Source organism: Cardiocondyla obscurior, linkage group LG11 (genome assembly GCF_019399895.1).
Source record: "Cardiocondyla obscurior isolate alpha-2009 linkage group LG11, Cobs3.1, whole genome shotgun sequence".
Taxonomy (NCBI): Eukaryota; Metazoa; Arthropoda; class Insecta; order Hymenoptera; family Formicidae; genus Cardiocondyla; species Cardiocondyla obscurior.
Window position 1 is genome coordinate 5648679 of NC_091874.1, and position 27656 is coordinate 5676334.

A 27656-nucleotide genomic window follows, 5' to 3' on the forward strand; every position below is an offset into this window, starting at 1 on the left:
CCCTGTCTCGCGCGGATCACTCGCGAGGAAAGCTCCTCCGTCGTATCGATCCCCTCGAGTATTCCCGACGCTGCTTCAATTTAAATGGCAATTATCCGTGAGTGGAAAAAGTCGTTAGATTAAAAGTTATAGCTGCGATTGAGCGGCTATGGGTACACAGTCGATTAGGCGTGTTTCGCGACCCCCGGAAATGGATTAGCGGATAATTGCTTCCGTCTCGTAAGCGTAAGCGTAAGATTACACTGTGAAAAATACTCTGACGATTTGTACGCGGTAGATATACCATTATTAGAATCGTTTCAACTAGCGCGATTGCATATCTCCTGCAGCGCAAGCCGCGGGAAGTGCAATTGATGCGGCACGTTTTGCGTGTTTAAGACGACAGCAACAACTTAAGCACGCTTTCGTGCAGCGAGTTCATTAAAAGACTGAAGCTCTCGATCGCGGGGGGGCCTTGCGAAGTCGGGCCGAAGTCAACCTCCGGCGCGCGACGCTCGCCTAATGGCGGTAACTAAGTGGTACTTTAGCGCCATAATTAATAGTAACGTTTAGTGTGCCCCCGTTGTAACGATAAATGTTGTAATTAGAGTGGCGCGAGCAGTCGGATGCGCGCGTGCACGGTATATTAGCGTTCTGTAACAGCTTGTTGTACACACCGTTCGCCTTTCCAGCGTGTTTATCCGTATGTGTCTATGGCGCACAATAACGACTTGTGTGAATCGAGCAACTATACGATCGCCCTAACGGAACGCGTTTAACCAAGAGTAATCCGATTACGGGATTAATTATGGCGCCGATTAACGACATTCTTTATACCATAAAATTAACGTTGTTAATATACCAGGGCATTGATACCTGTAATATCGCTAAAACCGTTTACGCGCGGCGCGCGCGTTGCGAGGATAATTCTTTCAAAAACGCGGCAACAGTACGATCACATTAAATTATCCGATTTACCGTACGGTTCAGCGGACATTAATTAAATCTAAAGGACACGCGTTGCATCCTTCTTTCGCAAAATACAATTATTCGTTCAGAAGGATAGATATTTTAAGCCGTATCCCGCAATACCATGATTTCATCAGCAATTAGAGTCAAATTAATTTAATAATTATTCTCTGGAAATGAGATAAAATACAAATTCATTGCTCGGCGCGCCCGTACACTCTGATACTTTCGCGTTTGCGATATATTCCGGCGAATCAAAAAAGATAATATCACTTTTCCAAATATTATTTCGCGGTTAAAAGATTTCGCATTTGCACTGGGGTTATCACGCTTATTACTTTATATTTTAATTGAATCGATCCGAATCACCGCGCGAGAGAAAAGTAGATGCTTTCACCGTGTGCAACGTTTCAGACAAAGCGTCGGAGTAATACTACGGACGGCTGTTTAATCATCTTGGCGTACAATTTAATCGCGTAACGAACAGGACGGCGGGCTACACCGGGCTCTTATGCGCGGCACAAGCGCCGGCGGTACGTGTTTCGTAAACCTCGTAAACGCGGCCTCGGCCATTATAGTCCACTGCGAGTCCAAATTTCACGCTCGATAAACAGTACCGCCGGCCGCGCGTGTTTCCGCTGAGATACCTGTGCCTGTAAGCTCGATTGCACTAGCCAGGACTAGTGCCGCCGTGCAAAAAGTAATATCCGAATGTGGCCCGGGGAATCGGTTCGCCGATCGATCGCACCGATTATCGTTACGGGCGTCCGACGACGGTGGACGGAGGTCGGTGGGTGCTTTTGCTGCCCCAGAAATCGAGGAGAAACTCACGACGGATTGTATACGCGGGACCGCCTAACTACCCCCTTTCGCGCCGGGCAAATGGACCCGAACGTCATTGCGATTATCGTTTCCTTACGCGGCGCGGTCCTGAACGCAATTACGGGGCGCGCGGTACAATCAACCGCAACGGGTTTAACGCGAATATAATTCCCGGGGCCCGGTTCCGCTGCGGTTCTGTTTGCGCGACTCGTTTTAATAAAGTGCAAATTCCGCGCGGTCGGAACTCGTAACTTCGTCCCCCGGTGTCCCGCGGGCTCTCTCGCCCTCCTGCCGACGCGTATCCTCCCTCGTCCCGGTATCTCGAGACATATTCCTAGAACGTGACTGCAATAATTGTAGTCTATTACTGATCCCGTATATACCGCTGCGTCTTGCGCGTGAAATCAAGGAATACGTTCCCGTTCGTTTGCCTTTGTACAATTAATTAGCGAAAGAACGCGGAAAAAGAAGCGTGAAGAAACGCATGCAAGGGAAAAAAAAAAAGGGAGAGCATCCGTTTTCCACAGCTTACCTTTGCCGTCGCCGAGATCTTTCGCGCGCTGCGCCCCGAGAGCCACAGAGGACGTACAAACCAGCCACCAAAACATACGCAGCAATATCATTATCACTTTACCGTAGATATTATGTTCACCGAGAGATATACTTTGTTACTGTCTCCTTTGTGCCCGTCTTGTAAAACGTGCCGCGTCTCTACCGTTCGGTATTCTGACGTTCTGCCGGACGCGAACGGCGACGGGGATGCGTGACCTCGCCGTCGATCATCTGTACGAATTTAAGAAATCGTCATAACGAGTCGCGCGCGCCAGGAAAAGTATGCATCGCTCTTGAGCAAAGCAGCTCGCGATCAAACGCCAGCGAGATGAAAGCGAAAGCTGCTCAATCGAATTGTTAGGAATCCTATGCGTCAAAATTTCGGAGATAACTCTTTGGCTGTATCGAGAAAAATATCATCGCGCCAAAAGCTGTACGAGGAGAGCGAATCACTGCGAGATTAACGATGATATTTTGTTTGTTAAGATTAGGCACTTTTTATTAAAATTACTCTTTCCCTCGTGTACTCGCGTTTTTTTTGTTTTTTTTTTCGTTTTCTTATTTTTTTTTTTTTTTGTAAATAAATTTGTCAGAAACTTCTTAATTGAATCGATCGGCTTTCAAGTTCTCAGTTCGGAAGCGTTTGATTTTTTCCGTTTTTACGCTTGAAGAAATTAACCGGCGAACAGTGCGGGTAGTCTAGCATTTAGAACGAATTTCCCGGGCAGGTGTTATTTAAACTTTGACCACGGTGACGAGGGTCTTGAGCGCGATCTAGCCACGGCCCCGATCGACTTACGGAACCCTTAATAAAGCCGTTCTTCAAGGTAGGAAAGTAATAGAAGAAGAAAAAGAATAGAGCTCCCCTGCGGGCACCCGGCAAAGAGGAGCAATCGTACAAGTTCTTGGTCGACTGTGCCTCTTATTACGATTCGCTGCTGCAGGCGCACGAACGGCGAGGGAAAAAAAATACGAGGTCGGAAAACGTCGATTGCTCGGTGGTATTAAATATCTCGATTAGTAATGAAAATGTTTGGAGCGTGGTCTAACAATAATTTCTGTAGTTAATTGATGACGGAGCGTTGAAGTCGGAAGAAAAGCACGCGATTTCCGCGGCGGAAGGGTTTACGGAACGAACAGGCAGGTCACGAGATGCGTCTTTTTACGGTAACGAGCGAAAATCGTTACTCTTTGATTCACTCGTCGCGTTAATCGGCAAACCTTCGGAACTTTCGGTGGCGGACTGGACCGATGACCGACAATGAACAGCGCGGGGGGTCGGTACGTGTTATGTATAATATATGTACGTGTGCGTGTATGCGTGCATGTGTGCGTGTATGTGTAAGTGTGTGTGGGGGGGTGTACGGGGTTGTCCGTGTACGCGCGTATGTACGCGTTTATGTATATCCAGCACTGACTACGGGCGCGGGTGCAGATGTATGCGCGTGCAATTCCGTCTGGACCGAAACTGAGCGACGAGCATGCGGCGCGCGAATGCGAATGCTCGGCGTGCAGGCCGAGACTGCGCCCTCCACCGTTTCTCCATAATACACGTACACTCTCTTCCCTCTCTTCCTAAACGCCCGTTCCTCCCGCTACTGGCGGCACCCCTTGCCGTGCGTTAACCCCCTTTCGCTCACCCCCTTGCGACCGAGACCGCCGCCCCTGACTTACCTCGAGAGTGCAATATCCACCCTCTCGCCCGCTCTCGTTACCCTTCCTTCCGCGCCTCCTCGATAATTTCAGATTTCTGTAGCTGACCGAGATACAAACCGAGTGCTCGGCCTCCTCGCGTCCGGTGCCGTCGCATTCCTCAGGACGGTGGAAACTAATATCGCGTTTTTTATCATGCGGTTATCTGCCCCAGCGCACTCGTTATTATTGATTTCCAAATATACTATTTTTAATTAAAATCTAAGTAATAACGAAACGGACGAAAATGTTCCATACTGTCAGCAATGGTTATTTTATTCAGAAATTGGGAATAAAAATTATCACTTGGCGAGCAATAAACCGGGGCGGTTGTGCGAGGAAAATATGAAGATTCACACTTTTATCGTAAATACAATCATATTTCAGGCATTATCGATGCTTATGCGATTAATTCGGAGGATTTTCGCACACCACGATCGAGAAAAATATACTGCAACACGTGTAACGTATGCACGGGACGATATCGAAATAATTAATAACGTTATTAACGAATGTGAATATTGTTTTTATAATGACGTCGATGAGAATAATATCCATATCTTTTTCGTTCGGTATCGTGATACATACTAGGTACTATCGGGTAACTGTTTAAATTTCCCGTATATACATATTTTACGTAATAAATCAGAAATATATAAAATCGTCACATCATGTTCTTCATACCGCGGTCCCCATGAGAACCGGATAATTTAAAATGTGTGATGGATAATTCATGAAGTATTTTCAGTTTAAATCGATAACTATTCCATATACGAAATTTTTTTTATCTCAGGTTAATCTTCCAGCTCGGTGCATTTAGATAATTCGCCTTTTGCACATTACTCTTATATTATTAATGATATGTTGATATTAAAACAATCATCGTTATTCGATTTGTTTTTATATATGTCGGATAATAAAATCGTAAAAGTAATCATACAAAATAAAAAACATACAGTGAAATGTAAAAATAATCGTAAAAAAGTAATTACTGCGCCTTGTAATTGCAATCGTGATTATTCAGTAATTGATTACCAAAATAGCCACTGCTTGTACAGCTCTGATGTCGAACTAGAAAGAACATACGATAATGTAATACTAACTGGACTCGATAAATTCAGTTGGTCAAGCGATCGGGATTCCGGAAACGTGTACCGTGTGCGAACTAGCGACCTGGTGACTCGAACCTCCGATCGTTTGTCGTGGACTTTGATAGGTGAGGCGGCACGTGCTGCATGATCGAGTAACACGTTGCCAAGAGCGGAAATATTTCTCGCCTAATTATCTCAGCTCCTCTGTACACTTTATATGTTTGAATTTCTCTAGAGAGATCGCTAATAGATCCTTTCTCTACGTCTAACTTGATAGCTTGATTCTCGTTTTTACGAGCGTTTCTCGCATAAAATCCTTAAGTCGCGTACAAACTTTCCTGCTAAAAAGAACGTGGAATACGAAATTTGTTAGAGTCCGTCGGCGGAGAGGCGACGCGGTAAGTTTTAGACATCTCGTGTGCTGTAAATAAAATGGATCCCTTTACATACTGGATGTTTTCCATCCCCGTCGCTATAGAAAGATTCCAGATTCCTATATTTCAGTTGTATTGCACACTCGTTGCCCGCTCAGCAAGAAAACTCTCGAAGAGGATTCGAGTGGAAACGTGACCTGATAACATCGTTCTCGGATCATTTTGTCACGCGAACGTGAAGATCGATTTATGCTTTCGTATTTTATGCATTACGGGTAGCTTTTACAACCTCGGGACTCGCCGAAATTTTCTAAGACACGGGACGGCGCGTACCGTAGCTGGAATCCTTTTCGTTTCGTTACGGTCGGCAAGAAATACGATCGCGCCTAGTCGTTCGGCGCAAATCAACCGAAAAGATGTAACCGGTTCAATTTTACGTCCGAGAGTATTCTACGAAATATTCACGAGACGCGAAAATTAAAAGTCTCGATCGCTATTTATTTTCTGTCGTTAGCGGAATTGTCACCCACGCACGTAATTTATTTAAAACGATCGTTTGGACCTCGAATACGCGGACAAAGGGTGTTTTCTTTAAACAAATGGACTATGTATGCTTCGTTCGGGCGACCAAGCACTTCGGACTATCGAGCAACATGACCGAGATTTCCCTCAACAAAGCCATCCGCCAGCACAAAACCATTTACGTCGCGCGCTGGCCCGATGACTTTAGATTTTTACTGGCGGTGCGAGTAGGTCCTCGACCTCCCGTGTCATCGTGCGAACTCTCGTTGGTCAGCACCTCCGTCTTTTCGCGACTCACGATTACGGCGGAAGCTGCGGTCCTCTCGAGAGCACCGGCAAACTTAACGCGATCCAATAGATAGAGTTAATTAAATACCGGCGCGGCGGACAGATCGCCGGTGGCGGATGATATACCGCGCCCGCTCGTTCTTCATTTCTCTCGACGTCTCGTACAAATTCCAGATGAAAGACCTAAAGGCACCGTGCGTAGACGAGATCACGGAATGAACCGTGATAAATTCAACGTCTCGCGGATGCTCGGACCGGCCATAAATCGAGATCGCCCGCGCGACGTGGCCGCATTCCTGGATCCGCCGTCGCCGATATAACACGCGTAGGCATCCCGTGTGCATGTTTACGATGTCTTTCGGCGATAACCAATTGCGAGATTGTGAAATACGAACCTTTTTGCCAAAATGATTTAGGTTTCCGTGCAAATGGCGTGTAAAAGCCGCGGAGAAAAATAAATAAACTAAGAGGCGCGAGGGGGAGAGGGAGGTGGCAAAAAGATAAAGTTTCCATTTGGAGTTTCGCGCGAAACTTTTCACGCGCGGGTGTTTCTTTGAAACGCGGCGAGCAAAATCTCGCCGAGGCCCCGGCTCGCTTTTAAATTTCTCGCGAAATGAATCAGATAGTCTGCTTTCTGCCTCCATTATCGCTTTTTACGGAAACGAGGTTTCTCCCGGAGGATTTCGAGCGTTAACTTCTTTTGGATGCAGATAAGACGCAATGGAACATAAAATATAAACGCAAGATACTATGAATTTCTAGTAGCGTAATAACGTCGGGTCTTAAAGGATTTTACTTTGTATACGACCCCGAGAAAGTAAGTCGCGATGCATTTTGATACTCCGGCCAGTGTTAACAACGCATTTGCTAAAAGCCGACCGGTTCTGTTCTAGGCGGTGAATACGTAAACACGAAGATGCGCGCTTTTACTTCGAGAATATGGTACCATCGCTCGGTAGTTTATACTTGAACTTAGATCACTTAGATCAGTCTTCGGACGTAAAGTCTCGTTGTAACTTGCCGTAATGCCGAATGCATTTCATGAAACTCGATTCGCGCTACTCGACGAAAATGCTATGTCGCGCGACTCGATTTCGCGCCTCTTCTCCTTCCTGTTTTTGCCCCGCGAAAAGTAATAGAGGTGCGAATTTACTCATATCGACGTAATGCCGCGTTGAAGCTCGTTGTTACTTCTCGCGTTGTACTTTCGACAACGATCGATCCGGTCTACAATTGCGCGCGTGCCTTCAACGGAAGCTCTTGACACAAAGCTCTGGCGACCGTCCGTTATAATTTGCCTCCGGCATCGCGGGCCCGTAGAGCTGGGTGACTATACTAAATCGATTGCCGATCGATCGGCCGGCTTGGCCGCTGATGAGAGGCCGCGAATATGCGTTGAACGGCGAACCGGGTAGCGATCGCGGTGGCTGGCGATACGCTCGCATTCGAACTTCGTTTGGCTGTTTTCAAACAGGGTGTATAATAAATTCGATTAGCCACGGCCGGCGAATCGTTCGTCCCGTGTACACGGTACATCGAATTTGTCACGATTGATAGTGCTCGGCCTCCCGATACGGTCGCGTCACGCAGGAAAAAATGATTGATTACGCTATCCATGCATTATTGTTATGCGCACGCGGCAATGCCAAAAAGCGTTCCATTAAACCATTACGTGAAAAAAAAAAGAAAAAAAAAAATTAACGTTCCGCCTCGTGATCGATCTCGCGTTTCCGTTAAATCGAATCGAGAAGCGTTTCGCGCGTTGTTCCCGGTGTCACTCGCGCCGATCACAATTTCGAGGCGGCTCCCTGTCCACGCCAGATAATCGGCGATATATCTGCGAACGTTTGTCGTAGATCTGCCAGTCACTATAGATCAAGTCTGTATCAAACTGCATCTCCTAAAATACTCGCCGACGTTGACAATCGATTTTTTTCGGGCACTATTCTCAGTGTATGTCTATAAGATTTAATTACGGTTATACTTTTGCTTAATTGAATTTGGAATTTATCCCGCGTACGTCGTACACGTAATGCGCCACATTAAAGCCCAGAACTATTTTCGCATATATGCATCGCACGGCGAACATGGATACGGCACTTCGCATCGCGCAGGAAGACATTATCGATGTTGAACTACGTTATTCTAAACGGCTCCGAGCAAGTAGGTCGAAGGATAAATAAGCATTAACGTGGGAGGGAATAAAATATGTTGTTTGTACTCCATGTAGAACAATATTACCGGTTATTGGATTTTCGACTGGGAGGCAGCGAAGTAGTCGAGGAACACGGTGCGAATGAAATATTTAATAAATCATTTCGGCACTCCTGCCTGCAACTTCCGCATCCCCCATAAACATCAATTATCCCGCCCGGGATCCTTATCTTTGGGTCGAAATTAGCTTACCTCTACGTGATGAATGGCCATAAAATAGAAAATGTCCGCGGCACGGCGTTCCCTTGTCGGCGATTATTGTTTTTTACACCGCTCAGGCGTCAAGAGGCCGCGCGGGCCGAAGTTCGCGCTCTATATTCTCGGCCAAAGAGGCTCACGGGATTGAATGGCAACCATGAAAACCATCGAGGCTACCAACTTTTTCTTTCTTGAAACGGAAATAATTTGAATAGTCGCTGCGATGACGAGAAACTTTTTCCGCGGGTAGTTCTGGAATCGGCCGCATATTATTATCAGGCTCAGAGGTCCGTGAACCATCGAGTTCCACCTTTTCTCTTTCTCTTCCTCTTTCCCAGTGATCTTTATCGATTCGACCACGCGGAGAAAAGCGTGGAAGAGCCGTCGCGTAAGAAGTGTTGCGGAAAGTAACTAAATCGTAGCTCAGTGCACTCTCGCGCGCGTAAAAAGAATCCCTTCGGCGCTCTCTCATTAAATGTCGGATTACCTATAATTGGCTGGCAAAGAGGACGTGAGAAGCACCGGTCTGCACCAATTTGCCAAGAAAGAGGATAACGACGAGAGGACTGAGGGCGGGGATGAAGGGGGGAAAAAAAAGAAAAACGAAAGAAGGATACGTATACAGCTCACGTTGCGGTCCCTTCCGAGGCGCCCCGGAACAAACAGAATGAAAGCTTCCCGCCTTTGTGCTCTATAACCCGTTCTCTTTACCGCGGGAAATATTCTTTAAGCGTACAGAATAAAACGGAAGTAAAAGTTGGGGGAGGGCAGTGAATGGGTGCCTGTTGGCATGCCCCGCGAGTATACGCGCGAGTGGAAGAGACGGGGAAACAAGCGCGAGAACGAGAGACGAACGATCGGAAGATACAGTCGGAGAGAAACGATGCCGATGAGCGAGCTAAAGAGAAGGAAGACGAGAAACTGGCACGGCCGCGCTGGGGTAACGATTCGGTCAACGGGGTGGAAGAACCGTTTCGTGGAATATAGGGTATTTCGCGAATAAGCGTAAACTTTCGGAACGTGTCTTTTCGCAAGCTCGGGGCGAGTTTTCTCTTCGATCAAAAATTGTTGACCGAGCCGCGTTTAATTGGCGTCGTTTGACGTCGGACACCGTCGAAATACGTGGCGATTAAACGCGGAGTAATCGTGACACCTCGCTATCCCGCTACGTGAGCGCGTATCGATAGGCGGAAATGTAAAGGATACACGCTAAGTACCCGTTAATATCAACGACGTGTATACGTGTATAATAGTTCCGCACATCATCCCACTATCGGTTGGTCTAACGAGGTAATGTAGTTGCAACAACTATTTCGGAGCAACTATCCGAGGGTTCGCGACGCGCGCAACAATCGCTGCGTGAAGCTTATGTGGTCGGTCGTTGATGCTGGGCTAATTTCGTGTTACTGTCAGAGCTGTAAAAAATGTAATTACTACAATTACAAAGAGAAACGGTGGAAGATAATTAGAAGAGCGCCTGCCGCTTACATCAAACTTTCTTCTGATAAAACTATTTTTTTTATCAACTTTTAGTACTACCGGAGCCGTAGAAGCCGCGATTGCTTTCAATTTCAAATTGCCTCGGGGTGACTTGGGGCGAGAAAATCAAGGTGGAAAGATTTAAAGGGAGCGGAAAATAATTTCCTTTTTTTTTTTCTCAAAAGCGGCCTTTTTTTTATAGAGTCGTTTAAATATCTGTAAATATTTCAGTAAATCTTACATTGAATTCTCTCTCGCAGTCGATTATCCATCTTACATGTATTTTACATCGATAGATAGTAGCGTTCCATCGAAAGTGCCAATAGTTTACGCGACAAAGCTCGCACTTCAAAAGCGCGAACGCAATTTCGAGGTTCTGAAGCGAAAAGCACTACTTGAAAGAAGTATTAGAGACAAGAAGGAAAGATTAAGCGCCAGCATGTTGTCTCTAGATGTGGTTTCCTCGTGTGCCGGTAGACACACACGTCCACGAACTGCACTTGGTCGCGTAGCATGAGCTTTGTCTACCGCGAGGCAATAAGGTGACACGGGAGCTTAAAAGGACTCTAATTACGTCAGAGGATTAACTTCGTATAATGCGACGACTGAGTCGGAATAATAACTTGTGTCAGTTGGGCCGGCTGTATAATTTAACGTAACGATTCAACATTAATATTTTTATAATTTTTTTATTACAAGAAAAAACCCCCCGAGAGATATTTATAACGAGTAAAAGAGCAAACAGTAATTAAAAAGAATTCTTATAATAAAATTTTTCTTCCGGAAAATTGTAAAATAAATTGAATACAAATTATGTGCAATTAATGATAAATAAATTAATAAACTAATAAAAAAAAAAATTAAAGAAATTATAGAATAACAGACTAACAACTAACGTTGCCATTTTGTGTCTCTTTTCGGCGAGTTTCGAAACTACATACTTGCGTTATAGCATTTCCTTAGATCAGAATTTGCAATTTACAATTAACACGCATAAAACGTTAATTAATCATACGCGACCGGCATGCAACCACTTATATCTTCAAATGTAAAATCCGATTATAGAACGTGCGCGTGTGCGTGTAGCCATGCGATGTTTTATATGCAGCGTGTCACGACAGGTCGGTTTCAATTTCTTTCACTGATACTGACGCCTGCACGAGCGCGCCAGGTCGGTATCCAAGAAAAAAGGATGCTTTTTCACACGAGCTACCATCAGCAGGAAGCCCGCAAATTCCACGCCGGCTCTCCTCTGTGGTTCTATCGCGGATAGTAATTTCCAAGCGCGGCATTTGCGTTTTAAGCCGCTTAATGCGCGAGAAGAGAATTTGCCAGGAATTTAATCAACTCGGCCGAACGTTGATTGCCGAATGGCAATTATCGTGTTCGCGGCCGTCAGGGAGTCTTGTCGTTAAATACGACGAAGTGTTTGACACCTTCCTTCTTACTAGCAACACCGGTGCCGTCGACGACGGACACGTCGGAAAGTCATTTCTAAAGGGAAACGAAGTCGCGGGGTTCCGTCGCGGAGGAATAACAACGAGATTTAGTTATCGACGGGATTAATGAGAAAAATTGCCTGTCGATCTTCCCGGTAAAGAACGAATGGAGATTTGGTTTAAAGGCCGTTGATTCCTGCTCCGTGGCCCTTTTAAAATTAGAGTCTTTTGACGTTTGGGACATTCACTATTGATATCCGCCAGCTAAAATCTATATTTCACAATACAATATTGCAGCGCTTTTTGGTCTCGTGGTCTCTCCGATTTTTCTTGCTTTATTAAAAGTTAACTCAATAACTATCCGCCTACGTAAAAGTTAAAAAGAAATTCTTTATAAGATAACATGCTCCTCAAGATATGAAACAAGATATTAACCGTCAGACGTACTGCTTAATTTGCATCTAATTCTCCACTTTATTACCTCGGTCGCGTGTAAATGCAGAGTGATGAATTAAACTTTTATAAATTCGTATATATTCTAAAATTTAATTAATATTAAAATTATGATCAAAAGTACATGGTGGAGCGCGTACTTTGTTACAATTAAAAACTGCCACGCGCTTCTCCTCGGATTTTTCGTGTTCGGGATAGCACGGCGGATCATACCGCTCTTTCACAGTGCCCTGCTTTCATTCGCTTTCGCTCCCGGCTGTATCTTCTTTCGAAACTATCGAGCTGATTGGAACGCGCAAAACGGAACGGGGAAAGAGGAGCAGTAGTGCAGAGACGTACTTTACTTCACTTTCAAACAGCACATAAAGTGACGAACTTTGTCTTCGTGGACCCGATTGTATTTTCTGAAAGTACGAACTTCTTTATAAAAAGACTAGAGGTGAGCGCCTTTGAGAGAAAAATCGTCGCTTGATAGCACAACGATACTCGCGAACTTATATTAGCGCTACCCTTTTGATGTTATTGATCGCGGCGGGATAGGGTATTGATCGTTTCGCGAAACGCAGGAAAACTCAGTTGAATGCGTTACGCGCGCTTCGTGTCGCTGGTTCGTCACGAGTAGATGCAATTTCCCGCCATCGGCGTGCGAATTAGGGTTTCTTTGCGCGACGTCAAAAATGCGCTCTCGCGTCTCACGGCCGAACGCCGCATATGACTCCGTATCGTCATTCACCGTGTCAATTGATCTGGACGTGGCAGAGAAGCGTAACCAGAAGTACCTCGGTCCAGTAACCGGGTAATGGACGCATGTATTTTATCCAAGCCGCGGCAATTAGCGAAAATACCCTTTTCACGCTTCGCTGGAAACACCTGCGCGCACTTTATTCCTTGCGTGCGAGAGCTAATAGATCGACTCGTTATTCGCGTTTACCATCGGCTCGCGGCGAAAGAAGCGAACGGATTTTTTTTTTTTGACGATGCAAAATGTTCCTATTTATAACAGAAGCTTTATATGTTTACTTAACGTGCGCCAGACACACACAGATATTTATTTAACGGAATATAAAACAAAGTGATACAGTTTTATCCAATCTACGGTTGCCGATAAAACACTCTTCTGTATCAATCATTCAATCAATTATTTATCGATGATATGTCTATATATTGTGAGTGTACGTTACCATAATCTTGCATCGTTTGTTGACAATGCTGTATAAGTAGCGACCATTTTGGTAATCAATTACTAGGTGATTACAATTACAAGTAATTGTAGTGACTCCTTTTTTTTTATAGCTTTGTTCGTTGATTAATCTGTCTGCACATAATCGAGTCTTGCCTCTTTTATTTATTGTAACGGCGTTGCACGCCGTAACTTTTTTTTTTTTTGATTCAGTAAAAGATATAAAAAGAAAAAATTTAATTTCGAAAATTTTATCGTAAAGACGGTCATATATTTTTTGCGTCAAGCATAGCCGCGTGCGGGACAGTTTTATGGTTATCGTTTTATCGTAAAGCTCGTGATCCTCGCGTAAGTATAAATGCGCCGATATAGTCTAACACATAGTTCTCCGCTAAGTAGTCTTGGTAACGCGACGCGGGAATTTGACCGATTCGTGCGGTCCTTTTTAGCGTGCCACGTGCTCATTAACAAAACGTACCTCTGTCGGTGAATTCTCTGTGAAATTTGAATAAGTGTCGAGCTTTCAAATGCCAGCCAAACGGAAATCATTATTCGATTATTCGCTTCAAAGCTGTATTTATTCCCTGTAAATTTAATTTGTCTCAAGAGCTTACACACACGTTTTATCATATTGTGGTTATTTTTTAGTAATTTTTGAAAATAAATAAAAATAAGGATAAACTCATAACTGTTAAAATAAAAGAACGACAAATTATTTAAGTGTCGAGATCTAAAGTTTTTTTTTTCTTTTCATATTTATACATTTTTTGCAATTATATTTCTTTTTCTGTATATATCTCGAGCACATATCGAATTGTCTGAGCGAAGGAGCGCTATAAGCTTTAGGTTATAAGCTTTAAAGACGATAGAGAGGTGAAAACGTTTTAATGTTAAACGAGGGGTTATAATTTTCATTCAGTTGCACGTCGTCCCGTTATAAGCCGTAATCCCGGTTGTTTCTCCCTCGCTTCGTTGTTGCAAGCTTAGATATCACTTCTTCTCCAAAAGGCTCTGTACTCTCTTACATTCGCGTGACCTACTTTTCAGTTTCCTTCTCAAACTTATTGTTTAAATACTCTTTAAAATATTTTAATATATTTTTTTTTTTGTAATTTGTGCATTGCATATACGAGAAACGAAAAATACCCAACGTTTATTCGATTTTTCATATTTTAGTGGGGAAATATTTCTTCATGTAACCAAAAAAATTCTTTGTTTTCGTTTCCACGTAATACGTTATAAACGTCTTTTGGTAAATCCTGTCATGTAACAACAACGTACGGCGGACGTCCCGTAAACGCAGATCTAGGGCCTTAAAAGTGCCGCAAGAAACGAGAATGCGCCGCAGTGCTAAATGAAGAATCATAATTTTCAGCCGAGTGACACGTCGAGCCATCGCGACCCATAATCCCCTTCCATTTCTCCACCTCTGGCTTTGCCGTTCGCGCAGGAATCACCTCCCTTTTACCACTTAACGCAGTCTGAAACTTCCCTTCGCCGCATTTAGGCGATTCTTCGCTCTTCTCGGTTCACCCGCGCTGCATTTGCAGCCACCAAGCGCGTACATACATCACAGTCGCGTTCCCAATGTACTCATCGAGCCGTGTTCTCTTTCTACCCAAGCCTCTCGAGGCCACGTTAACCGGGTGTAGGCTGGTTATAGTTGTCGTTCTCTCTCCGCCGTCCAGAAAATTTATAAGTCTTCTCCTTTTACACTTCTCGGACCTTTCGTTGCTCAGTGAACTTTCCTTGCTCCTCCGTCCTCCTACCGTCCCGTCTACCATCTCCTGGAAACTTTATAATTTTATCGGTGGCGGTGCTTCATAGCACGATATCCATTAGCGTTAATTCGGGGCTACTTAGCGGTCGGCCAGTTTAAGTTAAGGGGCGACACTCAAGCGAACACTCGGGTAAATATCCGTGGCCGGGGTCCAGGGGAGGAAACTTTCCGCGATGCTCCAGTTCACGTAACCGTGGATGCCAAAATCAGGACTTTTTGCAAGTTACCTTCTCTTCTCCCCCGCGCCTCGAACCACCATGAGCTTTTCCTCTTCGCGTGCAAGATGAATGCGCGCGTCATTCTCAAAGTAAACCAACCCACCTATTCGCGATTCCGTCCATAGTGCACGCAATAAGTCTCGCTCGGCCACTACCTTAATGCGACCCATATTTTCACCGTGTACTTCTGCGTAATTCGACCTCCCTCGAAGCCTTCTGCATTATTTAGAGGAGCCGATCGATGTTATCGGGAAAACGCACAACTCGCAGGGCGTGCGCGCCAATTTTTCTTTCTCTTTTACTTTATTATAAATTATTTATCTCTACCGACGCAATTTCTCTCTCTAATTATGTATTGCGAAGCGTTACGTAATTAGAGTGAGCCACAATGGCGAGGGCTGTTCCGCGATTCGAATGTACGGCGCAAACAATTATGTACAAACAACCGTGATACATGGCGAGATTTCAATGGCCTTCGTTACGTTCGTACGCGAGAGAGAGAAATATTTCTTGTTTCAGTAACTGGGGTACGTTGGCAAACGCAAGTGCCTCGGAGCGCACGACGAGTAGTCACTTCCTCGTGGTAACCTACTTCAGGTTACCTCTCTCTACACCCACGCCTTGCGATAACTCCATTTTGCCTTCTTGTTAAGGCTACGCTTTTCCCTTAGCATCTTCTCCTTTTTTTTTTTTTTTTTTCTCCTCCGCTCCCGCCGCTCGTTGCGCGACAACTAGCGCGATTCTCCACATCTCCTCCGAGATACGGCACCCTATAGATTTGAGGGTGAATGAACATTTCCGTGGATGCGGAACGTTATGCATAGTTGCGTAATACAAGCGCGCGAATAGACGAAGGGAACGTCCGTGAAGTTGGTCTTTTTTTAATTGATTTTTGTCGCTTTAATCGAAACTCTTTTTAAAACTTTTGCGAGGATTATTAGAACTCTTTTAATTATTTTTTTTTCTTTTTTTTTTTTTCTTTTTTTTTCAAAAATGGAAAATTGCGGAGCCTAACTCGACAAACGTACGGAAGGAACGGACCGCTACAATTCATTGTCTCGTGTTGCGGAAGCTCCGCGCGTGTCGCGTTCGTCATGTCAAGTCATGAAAGTCCCATAACCGGGAAGGTCTGACTCTCGCAATTCCCGGCGTAGGGTTCGACGAAAATGGGATCGTTGTCCGTTGCACACCTGGTCGTGCTGGCGCGCGACGAATTAGTAATCACTGCAGGGCCACTTCCATTTAGATACACACGTTCGAGCAGGGCGAGCAGGGACCTCTTCATCGATCGGCATTATGCATTGCTTACAAACGTACGCTTAACGTTAATTTAAATCTCGGTCCTCGTGATAGTCTTCTTCGTTACGCCCTAGCAAACCGCGGCCAATTTTCGAGGGTTGTTTGACAAAATAGACTTCGTAAGTCTCAAGATTATCTTTTCCCTTAATAACTTGTTAGATTACAGGCGTTATTATAATGGTAATTAAAAACATTAAGGAAGATTAGGCATTATAAATCACAGTCTTGCGGTAACTGGGTCGGCAGGGACCCAGAGTAATCCTTTCGCTATCCATAGTTTAGGTGCCACGAAGTAATTATGGCCCAGCAATAATTTAACTTTCGTACAGTAATGAATTTCAGCTATATCGCGGTGTTAATGACGTATTACGGACGACAGGGGACCTTGTGAAAGACAACAAGGATTCCGTGTAATATCGGGGATAAATTAATTTTGCCGTAATTAACGATCGATATCCGTCGTTGCGGCTTCTCGCGTTTCGGTTTTCTCTGAACAAAAATTGCGCGAAAGCCGAGCGCCCATTCAAACGTAATGTTTATCGTGCGTCAATTATTGCCGGTCGGTGCGTAATGCCGTTTGGCGCAACAAAGAAGCGGACGATTCGTTGTAAAACGCAATAGTTTGTCGAATGGAAAATTGCCGTATCGTGGGTACGCGTGTCGTAAAATATTACATATCCACCTGCAGATTAAACGTGAGTCGCTCTCGGTGCTCAACGGATTAAGCCCGCCGCTGTCCCCCGCTCAATAAACGGGAGAAAACGGTTTACGACTTCGCCGTGTTTTGACGTGCACGGCGGAGAAGTACACACGAACCGAGGAAGCGATATTTGAGAAATAACATCGAGAACGGATTTACGACGTTTTCACGACGTGCAGTGCTCGCGCGAGGGCGAGACGTGAGGAGGAGAAAATGGAGAGGCGAGGTCGGGATAAAAATGAGGGGGAAAAGGCTGTCGGGAAAAACGGCAAACATATTTTTGAGCTCCGACGGAGAAACGCCGTTAAACCGATCGACAGAAGTCTCGAGTTCATAGAAAGGACGTAGACGGGCGGAAATAGGAATTAATGAACCTCGGATCGGGGAACGGGATAGCGAGCGAGGATATTACGTGTTGAGGATATGGGCTTGCCAATTACAATCGTATCCGAGCGGCTAGCGATCCCACGAGGCTTGCAGTCGCGCCGCCGTTTCTATCCAACGATGCCCATACTCCCGTCGTGTGCAAGCGCGCGAGGCTCGTGCACACACACGTGTCGTAAATATATAATATACACGCGCACGTGCACGGGGCCGCTGATCGCGGATACGTATAACTACAGAGAGCGGCGCGTAATGTGTACAGGCAACTCCATCGCCGTTTCTATTTTCCGTCTGCTACACCGCAACTTCGAGTCAGTCAACCGCAAAATGTATCATCCCCTAGTTTGTACTCCCCTGGCTAAATTAGATTTTATTGGACTGTTATCCATTCTCTGCGCTTTCCCAGAAAGTACTTCCGGCCGAGGCAATCACAGCGGACCCGTCTCCCCCGCGTGTCACAGATCGGTCCAAAATTCCGTCTCCGCGCTCCGGCAGGCCAGAAAACAGCGCCGATCTGCCAATAGTTTCCGGCCTCGGTTAACTTTTTTCAATACGCCGCTATTCCCGTGTCTCCTCGCGCGCATTGTTCATGGTAGAGAAAAAAAATTTTACCCATTTTATTTTTTGTTTTTTTTCCCCAACACTTCCGTTCAGCGGTGCCGTAAAGGGTTGAGCGGACGATTGCGCGAGGAGCAGGCTCTCGAAGCGCAGCTTATTTCGAACGATAAAATCCTACGCTCAAACAAAAATAGATATCGGAAGCGGAGCGTTCGCTGTAATGTAGGGGATACTTTAAGCGTTTTCGCGTACCGGCCAGATTTAAAAGTACTTCTATTGAGAACGCTCGTTTAGTCATTGCAGTTTTTCGCTCCCCTTGGCTGCAAAAGCAAAGCTCACGAGGGCGCACGTGAAACAGCTTACTCGTGCCGCCAAGTTTCGATACCCGCGCGACGTAGACAAACTGTCACAACTTCCACGAAATTGTCGGGGCCGAGCGCCCTATCATCCCTCAAACTTCCGTTTTCGAAGCCGCGTCGTGCACGTGAACGTTTCCTCCTACCTTCCGTCGCTCCGACTTTAAGGGGTAATACATGTTGTACAGCGATCGCTAACGTTCAGTCAATGCACTTGCCAATAATAATTTATGTACAGTTAGTTTTCACGTTAGATCGCACAGAATCAAGAGTTTGCGCTCAAACTTATCACCGGGAAAGTGCCTTACGCGTCGGAGATATTTCATTTCTCGATAACTAATTTTTATCGAAACATTTTAGTTTTAAAGAATGTTAATTTTCACAATTACTGGGCAATTGTGAATGTTTATTGCCGACGCATGTATTTGTGTCTAATAAAAGCACACGGGGATCGTGTCTGTTTGCGTAACATTGTTTGCCATCCTCGCTAAACTTCGCAATATCCGGTTTTTACAAACTTTTATAATGGCGGGGATACACTTTTATTCCTCTTCCTCTTAACTTAAAATAGTGATCATAAAATCACGACAAAACTCTACGTTTGAGAACACAATTGAAAGAGCAAATGGTTGAAAGAAAATGTCACGATATATAAGATGTCCCGAAACTATGGCCAATCTCCTTTCATCTAGATTCTTTGACCAGAATTGAATTGATCTTTCTGTAACGTAAAATTTAGAGATTCTCTTTTCAATTCTTAAAAAATGTTTATTAAAATTTATTAGCTGGCGAAATTGTTTCGTTCCAAAAATTTCTTTGCTACGATGACGAGATAAATACTTGTCGAATAAGAATAGAAATAATATTATTATAAAATCAAATTTTTTTTTTATCTCGTTTAGAACCGTATTTTAATAAAAACGTGTATATTTAATTTAAATTTAATATTTTTATTCACTTATAAATTTTACATAAATATTTAAAATATTACAGAAACTGATATTGTAAGTGCAGTTTGCAAAAAAAAATTTTAACCGTGTACCATATACCAAATTCTTTCTATTTTTTTTTTTTTTTTAACGACGAATTCAATTATGAGAACTCCATTATAAATATATTTTTTTACCTTGCGTATATAACAAGTTTCTCTGCTTTCACGTATTCTCCATTCGCGAATAAATAAATGCAATAATAGTAATAAAATGCATATGCGTCATGTGTGCGAATCACTTTTCAATATTGCATTAGGAATCCCTAAATTGATTTAATGCAAAGGTATTTTTGGCAAATGTATACATTTTGCGTCTGAAAGAAATTATCGAACGTTCCCCGTGCTTTAACGTCGCAGTAATTTCTTACTACTGAGAAATTATCGGAACGACGACTTCGTTTCGATGAAAGAAACTACCAAACGCGTTTTGTGCTGCATCTCCTCGTGAAGTTTCCTTCACCCCCTCTCACCCTCTCTTTTCGCATCGAAGCTGCTACGAGTGCAACTAATGATAATTGTTACGACCGTCGCGGCGGTGGCTTTTATTTTGCGGGGCCATTGCCGCGGTAACGCCGCAAAAACGCGAACGCTAACGTCAAGCCTTAGCGCAAACTTTAGGCGGACGAAGATTACGCGGCAATAACTCGCGGATACAAGCGCTCGTAATAAATGTATTCGCTCGCGGAAAAAGCCGCCGGTGAAATCCGCGGGCTTCCGGAGAGCTTCTTACTACCTTCACTTCCCCTCGGGAGAGCCTTTACTTCGGTTTCTTCCTAACTCTTTCTTCCCGCCTCGTCTCCGCCAGTTACCCGTGAGAGAGTCTGATTTTTTCATGATCGAGAAATCGTGTAGCGCGAGGGTAAATATTTTATCGCGCGTCAGACGGAAGGATGGCAGCGGCTCCTACGAGTTAGATTTTTTTTTTTTTCTTCCGGAAGCCGAAAATATCCATTTGAATTTGAAAAAGCGTGGCGCGCGTCGCACCTTAACTCGATATTATCCATCGTAGAATGAGGAGAAACTTGGCGTCATATCTCGACGCTGAATCTAACACTTACAAAGATGAAGTAGCCGTGAAGTTGCTATAGAGTAGGAGGTGCAACGAGGTGGACGGCCGCGCGCTTTATCAGTGCCCGAAGACACACAACCGATGCTTCTTCCCGGAGTTTCCCCCCAGATTAGAAAGTTTAGAACAAGATTAACACTGATATAGCGGGCGCGTACTATTAAAAATTATTAACTAAATTTGCTGCGGACTGTGGGGCCAATATTGACTTTATTATTTCAAAAAGTTTCCTTCTAAAGCTCAGATTTTATGATTGCATTAATCTGTCCGATCTTTTTTATCGGTCAGCGGCGTTTATTAACGGAGATGTTGTACGCAATCGCAACGAACGGAACACATCCGAACTGAAATTTTTTTATAAATTTAGAAGCTTAATTAAAAAGTCTAGATTCCGTTTAGATCGCATAATCAATATTTTTGCCGGTTACGATTTGAGTTTACATAAAATCTGTTTCTTTTTTTCCTGTTTCCTTTTTGAGCAAACATCCGCACAAATTCTATCTCTCGTGAATGGAGGAAATATTTATTTACTGTTTAACATGCCGGTCCATAGAGAATTCTTTAAATCTTTGGTGCAAACGCAAGAGAATCTTTTTCAAAGGTTGGAACGGTTGAAAAATTAATATGGGTTCCTTTGATTGTCCGCCGGGTTCGTCGCTACTCCACACATGCGGGAACATGTCGCGAATCTACCGCCGACACATATCGGATGGACTACGCCGGTATAAAATAATCATTTTGATAGTAATATTTAAAATGGTTAAGTCTCAAGCGAGGCATTAGTCGGAATAATCCATGACCGCGATTCTGCGAGGTATATTTCTACATCTTTAAATTTATTTACGAATCTATCTTCTCAGGGGTTTCTATAATGATCGACAAATGCCGCTGAAATCTTCTTATAAATTTGTTATGTAACGTCGACGCGGTGTTCTTACACATTTTATCAATCACATAAAAATTTTTTTTCTTTTATAATAACTTGCTAATATAATATAATCAAATAATATTAATTAAAAATTTTGAAAATCCGTTTATTTAATGCAAATAAATTTATTACATAAATTTAACATTGATTATGCGTATAAATAAGTTTTTATCTCGTCCGAAAATTCCCTTGTCATCAGTAACTGTACAATTATGCATTGAAAAAAAAAAGTATGATCGATGTGGCGAGTGTTGAATAGCCACTACGTTTGCGCGACCAGTTCCAGAGCCGCAAATCGGAAAACTCGTTTGTCTTTATCAGCAGCAAATGGCGTACAGTCCCGCTTGGTAAACTTCTCTCACGGCGATTTAATGTACAGTTCATTAAACATATAAATGTGGCGTGAACGCTTTTGTCAGTGCAATTTTACGTGGGTCGTACTAATTTTAATCGTTAGCTAGATTTACTCTTCGATCCTTCGCGAGAATCGCCGAGGAAACGCCAAAACGCGTTATGGATTCACTCAGGTTGTTAATTCAATCGTCGGTCTCGGACATAGCGATAAAATGAAATCGGGCAAGTCCGCGGGAACAGACTGAATACGAATTTCACGATACGCTAGAATAAGTACCGTCAGAGTTATTAAAAAAAAAAATAGGCACTACAATTACGATTACTTGTAATCGTAACTGTAATAAATACTTTTTTTAATTTTATTTTCCAGTAATTATTATCCAGTATAAAAATTATCCAGTAATTGATTACCAAAATAGTCGCTACATATACAGATTTGAGCACTGTTACGCTTCATCGATCGAGACTGATCTCTGAGCTGATATCTCATCCTCGCTTGCGGTCTATTAGATTTCTACGGCTTCCGACGGGTCACCGTCTCCCTGTCGCCTCCCATTCCCCTCTCGCCGCGGAGAAAAGGCTAACGTAAATCGTGACTCTTTCAACGTCAATCCCTGAAAAGCGCGCGAGATGGATCTTATACATTTCCGACGGTCCGGACTTACCGCGATTTCGGTGTTCCGACCACCGGAAAAATCGATCGCTGGGCCAAACGTCGAGAGATCCACTGCTCGTAGTCACGACGATTTATCGACATCCCGCATGATTCCTGTGGTAAAGTACGCGAGCATTCCTAGTTACATCTTAATGCCGCTGGCATAACGCTTATGAATAGCTTTTGCAGTGTGTCTTCCGTGCAACCGCCCGCGAATCCCGACAATTATTCAAATGGAGACAGGAAGGAGATACAAATGAATCAGTTCGGGGCTGATAAATATAACACACATGTAACCCGATTACTTCGAATATTTAGGAGTTAAAAAAAAATGAGATAAATAATTCTGATGTATTAATAATTTACTTTTAAAAAGTGTGCGCTCTTTGCAATTACATACACGTGAATTGTGAATATTTAACAATCGGCGGATTATTTATCGCTTTTTTTTTTTTTTTTCTCTCGAAATGCATGAATATATTGCACGGTGTGTGCACATTGTATATCTCTTAAATCCTTTTTACAGTTTACACGCGGGCACTGTAGTAATTCTCGCTATAATAGCGGAGGAAAAATTTGAAGAAACTTTCTTTGGCAGGGGAGCAAGGAAAGAGAGATAAAGAGTAAAATGCTCCGCTGTAAATTTTGACTCGCGTACGCAGCGTTCGCCGGACAAGTGCCGATAATAGGATCCTACGAGTTTGTTTTTTTTTTTTTTTTATTTCTCGCGACTAGTTTAGCGCCCACTTTATCACGCGAGGTCGTTTCGCTTCCAGTGGATCATTCTGCATCCGACACATAGACGCAGGTGGGCACGCTTTATGCCCGACGTTATTACGATCAAACCTCATTGTGTCGGATGTCGCCGGTGGAAGCTGTGCGACGGAATAGCACGTATTATATTGTCCTTACGTGCAACATCAATGCCTCTCTTTCTTTCCTCTTCGTCACTGACGATGTAATCATCTCTCTCGTTTTATCGCGGCGCGTTTGCACATAATGGCCCGATATGTTCGCTATAGAGAGCGACCACGAAATTCTCTTCCTCTCCCCATTACGTTGCATTTATGACAATCCTAATGAGAGTATTAAGCGATCGACTGTCATGCGACATCATCACGGTTCGGTTGATGAATTCCCAGTGAATCACGACAATAGTCGCTGCTACCGAGATTCCAAATCCTCTTTGCGGAAGATTCTGGAGAACGTTTCCTTTTCTCCGCGCCGCGAAATGAAACAATCACGCACGATTACAACCGACTGTTCAATAAATTAGCGTATGATAAACAATATCTGCGATTGGGTCATGCCGACGTCAATAAGCCATCCATAATGCAGCAAATTTACCGGCGTGCATACACCTACGTACCTGATCAGCATGCCGCTAGAACGTTTTTAACTAGATGCGTGCGCGGCGCGCTAGAGGAGCGTACATATTCATAGCTGATGAATAACGTGAATATTCAAGAATATAAAATTGGAGTGCTTGCGCTCCACTTACGGCGTGGTCGTGTAAATTTGTCATTCCGTTCATAAATTATGAGCCATAACGACACATTAATCTGGAGTTCACCAATATTGCCGTGGTGCATTATCGCAATTACGAAATAGCATGTCACACATCGCCAGGCCCATTGACAGCCGTTATTCGCGACTCTTTACTTGTTTAACAAGCGCAAAGTTAAATCGGCCGAGCAATGTCGCGTGCAAATGTGGCGTGAACCAAAAGGGTTTACTTTAAAAAAGATCTCTTAGAACAGGCCGCGCGATAACGCGATATATTACTCAGCGGAGCTGTAAAAAGAGGGAAAGAGTAGATTACTTGTAGTCGTAATCATAATTGATATCAAAATATTCATACAGCTCCGTTACCGAGATATAACATTTGTCATCTTCGCGGAAGAGGAAAGATTTTAATTTTTTTATTCTAGCTCCGTGACAGAGGGAACCATATTTCATCGGCAATTAAATCGCTCTAATAGTAGTAAAGAAAATTTGTTATCGCCTCGTTCACAGAAAGTTTGCGACACTTACATCTTAAGTGTAAAGCGTGCGCACTGCAGAAAGTTATTATTAGTTTCACAGGAGAGCGTACTTTCCGGCTTGGAGACGAGCGTAAAATACCGGGAAACAACGTTACATCGTTTGCAAAGTTAGCGTCGTGCGAGCATAGCACATACATTGCACTTTACCAAGCGCGAGGTGGGTAAAGTGTAGAATTTCGATCCATCATTCGTACGGTTCCCGTTTCGTTTTCTTGGTTGCCAGATTCTCGGCGCGGGCATCGAGAGTTTACCGCCTCGAGGCTCACGCTACTCGCGACGAAACACGCTATTTTTCGGAAAGCCACCACGTGTGGGCGCATTTAGTAAAGCATTATCCTCTTTGACGCGCGGAAGCTTGTCCACGAAGGTTATTTATTGCTTATTCGCCTCGCTCTGTGCGCCGCACAGTAAACAGCACCGTACGAAAGACCTATAAAATGATTCTGAATGCACGCGTTATTGCGCTCGCCATAGTCCCGACGCGCAATTTGTTCTCCCACGGTCAAGCGTAAAAAAAAAAATTGAAAAACTTGACCATCCGTTTCCGATAGAACAACTTCCTCCGTCTATTTATCGGCGGCACTTAATTTTTGCGGTAATTACCTTATCGACATTCGTTTCGTTTCCGTTCGATTAAAAAAAGAAAAAAGAGAGAGAGAAAAAAAGAGAAAAAAAAAGAAGGAAGACGGGGAAAACGGTAGCGCGGAAGTTAGCCCTTGGTAGGTTTTCGCGGCGCGAGCCGGCGATATTTTCACGTAACCAACCAATTACGTAAATGAAACTCGCTCTCGCCACGACGACGTTGCTCATTCTCACTTTACGTAATTACAGCCGGCGCGCAAACGTGCTACGGATCCGTGATCGAGATGCACCGATATCGCTTTGAAAACATTTCAATCTTCCCCCCGGGACCATTAATCCATCCCTTGACGATCTCTCAACGCCGAGGCGTTGGAGAAACCGCTCGTTTTCGCTCCGTTATACCTTGCGCCATGCATTCAGCATGCAGTCAGCTTTTTTCCAAGACGACAGCAACGAAAATATATTAAATCATACGTCGTGCATTTGCGACAGCTTCAATGCCGCGAATAATCCCGAAAGCACGTGGCGAATGCGAGCGTATATATCGCACGTCGGTTTTATCGTAGCTACTTTCTGGTAACTCTAAGCACCCTAAAGGAGAGTCGAAAGACAGGACGGGATCGGCCTTCATAAGCCTCGGTGTCTCATAGGGCGGCTCCCATTCGGGCCTCAAGCACCCTCGTGACTCCGCCGCGCCGGTAAAGGTTCTCATTGTCACGCATTCCTACGTACGCCGCAGCTGTTGTTGTTCACCCGTATTAAGAGATAGATTTACATGAGTAAACACGTTGGGGTCTAGAGTGCCATGTACAAATTGGGATTAGAGTCAAGGGAATATTTGAATAATTTGAATGCATGTAATTAAATGTTAAAGGCCCGTGCGTGAGCGCATATACGCGTGTTAAAAACGGATTCTGTATTAAAGTGTTACATGTAACTTATATGCAAATTTTAATTTAAAATGAGAATAACTGTACTATTAAATTTAATATTTTTGTGTATTATTTTACGCGCATCGTAATGATAAATTTATGAGTTTAACGCGATTTCTGTATGTATACATATAAAATTAGACATAAATCGCGCGATATCGTAATTACACACCGCTGTTAAATTGCGCCTGTAATCAGTAAAAGGCGAAAGCAGCTTTGAATGGTCGGAATCATGCGTAATGGTTAAACCGGAAATCAAATCATTGACGGGAGGCACTTGTCAACTGAATTTACAAGGAGTGCTTAGGGCATAAAACAAGCATCTTATTTTCATGAAAAAGCCGTAAAGTTCGGAGTCCGTCGAGCTTTCACCATTGTCCGTATAACATACGGATGATGATTCTACAAGCGTGAAGTACTCACAAAGTTTATACGCTGCTGCGTTACGGAGAAGTTATGTGAGGGCTCTGGGGAAAATCATATTTCTACACGTATTCGCCCGACATTCATGTTGGAGACATCAAAATAATCCTTTTAAACAACGACAGGAACCATATACCCCCGGGGGCTGATGTTACCCTTATTCTTTCAGACTTCATAAAAGTATGTTACGTCTAAAGTAAAATTTTATTTTACATCGAGGTATCCTGTTTCCTAGACTATGCGTCACGTTTCCCAGATTACATTTCGGTCGTTCGAAAAGTTCCGCGGGCGCGACAATATTTCTTCTTTCACGTTTTTTTTTTTTTCTTTCTCCCGCCGCTTTACGAAACTAGCGTATCTGATAAATGTATTACAAGTTGGTAAGCCGGTAATCATTTATCGGCGTAAACGTCCTACTTTTTTTTTTTACATTCAACTGAGGCCACGGCTGTCATCTCCCGCCAGATAGAATTCCAATCTTTCAGTACTTTAGCTCGCGCGAATTCGTGTTTTGCGGAAGAAGCGTCATGGGACGCGGTAAAGCAATTATTGATTAAGAAAGGTGATAAATCGCGCGCGTAGCGTACAATGTATACTTACTAGTAGCGCTGACAGCTGGTCCGATGACCGAGTACTTGGGGTTTCCTGTAACGGCCCCTGGGACCTTGTCCGGCTCTGAAACACATTATTGTAATTATCCCTGGAATATACAGTGCCGTTAATTACAACAGGGAGTCGCGTATGCAATGGACCGCAGCCAATCTACCTCAGCACAAAGGATCTACCCGCATGATTCATTGTCTTGTAAATACGTAAGGGTGTGTGCGTGTTCACAAAATTAGAATACCGGCGTTTCCTTAAACTTGGCCCAAACAGTGATTAAATGTCGAATGCGAACGAATTTAATATCGATCGTGCGACGAACGAAAGCGTTATCGACAATTTATCTTCGTAATAAAATGTAACACGTCGGAAAACCAGCTATCGTATGGTAATCAATATTACGATGCGTTAATTTATTATTTTATGTATTTATTAGTGGCAAAATTTAAAAAATTAAGTAATAATTACGGGTAAAATTAAATAGTAATTCTTTTTAAAAGTTTTCTGAAAAATTTCGAATAGTTTGACCG

At 43.7% G+C, this 27656-nt stretch overlaps 1 protein-coding gene across 1 annotated transcript in view; it reads right to left on the bottom strand.

Annotated features, from left to right (window-relative positions):
• The window catches only part of Sol1, a 221682-nt gene that overhangs the window by 88940 nt on the left and 105086 nt on the right, over positions 1-27656 (bottom strand). Inside the window, exon 8 of the mRNA XM_070663475.1 lies at positions 27124-27198. Within this exon, the coding sequence (XP_070519576.1) occupies positions 27124-27198 (75 nt within the window). The remainder of the gene's footprint in view (positions 1-27123; positions 27199-27656) is intronic.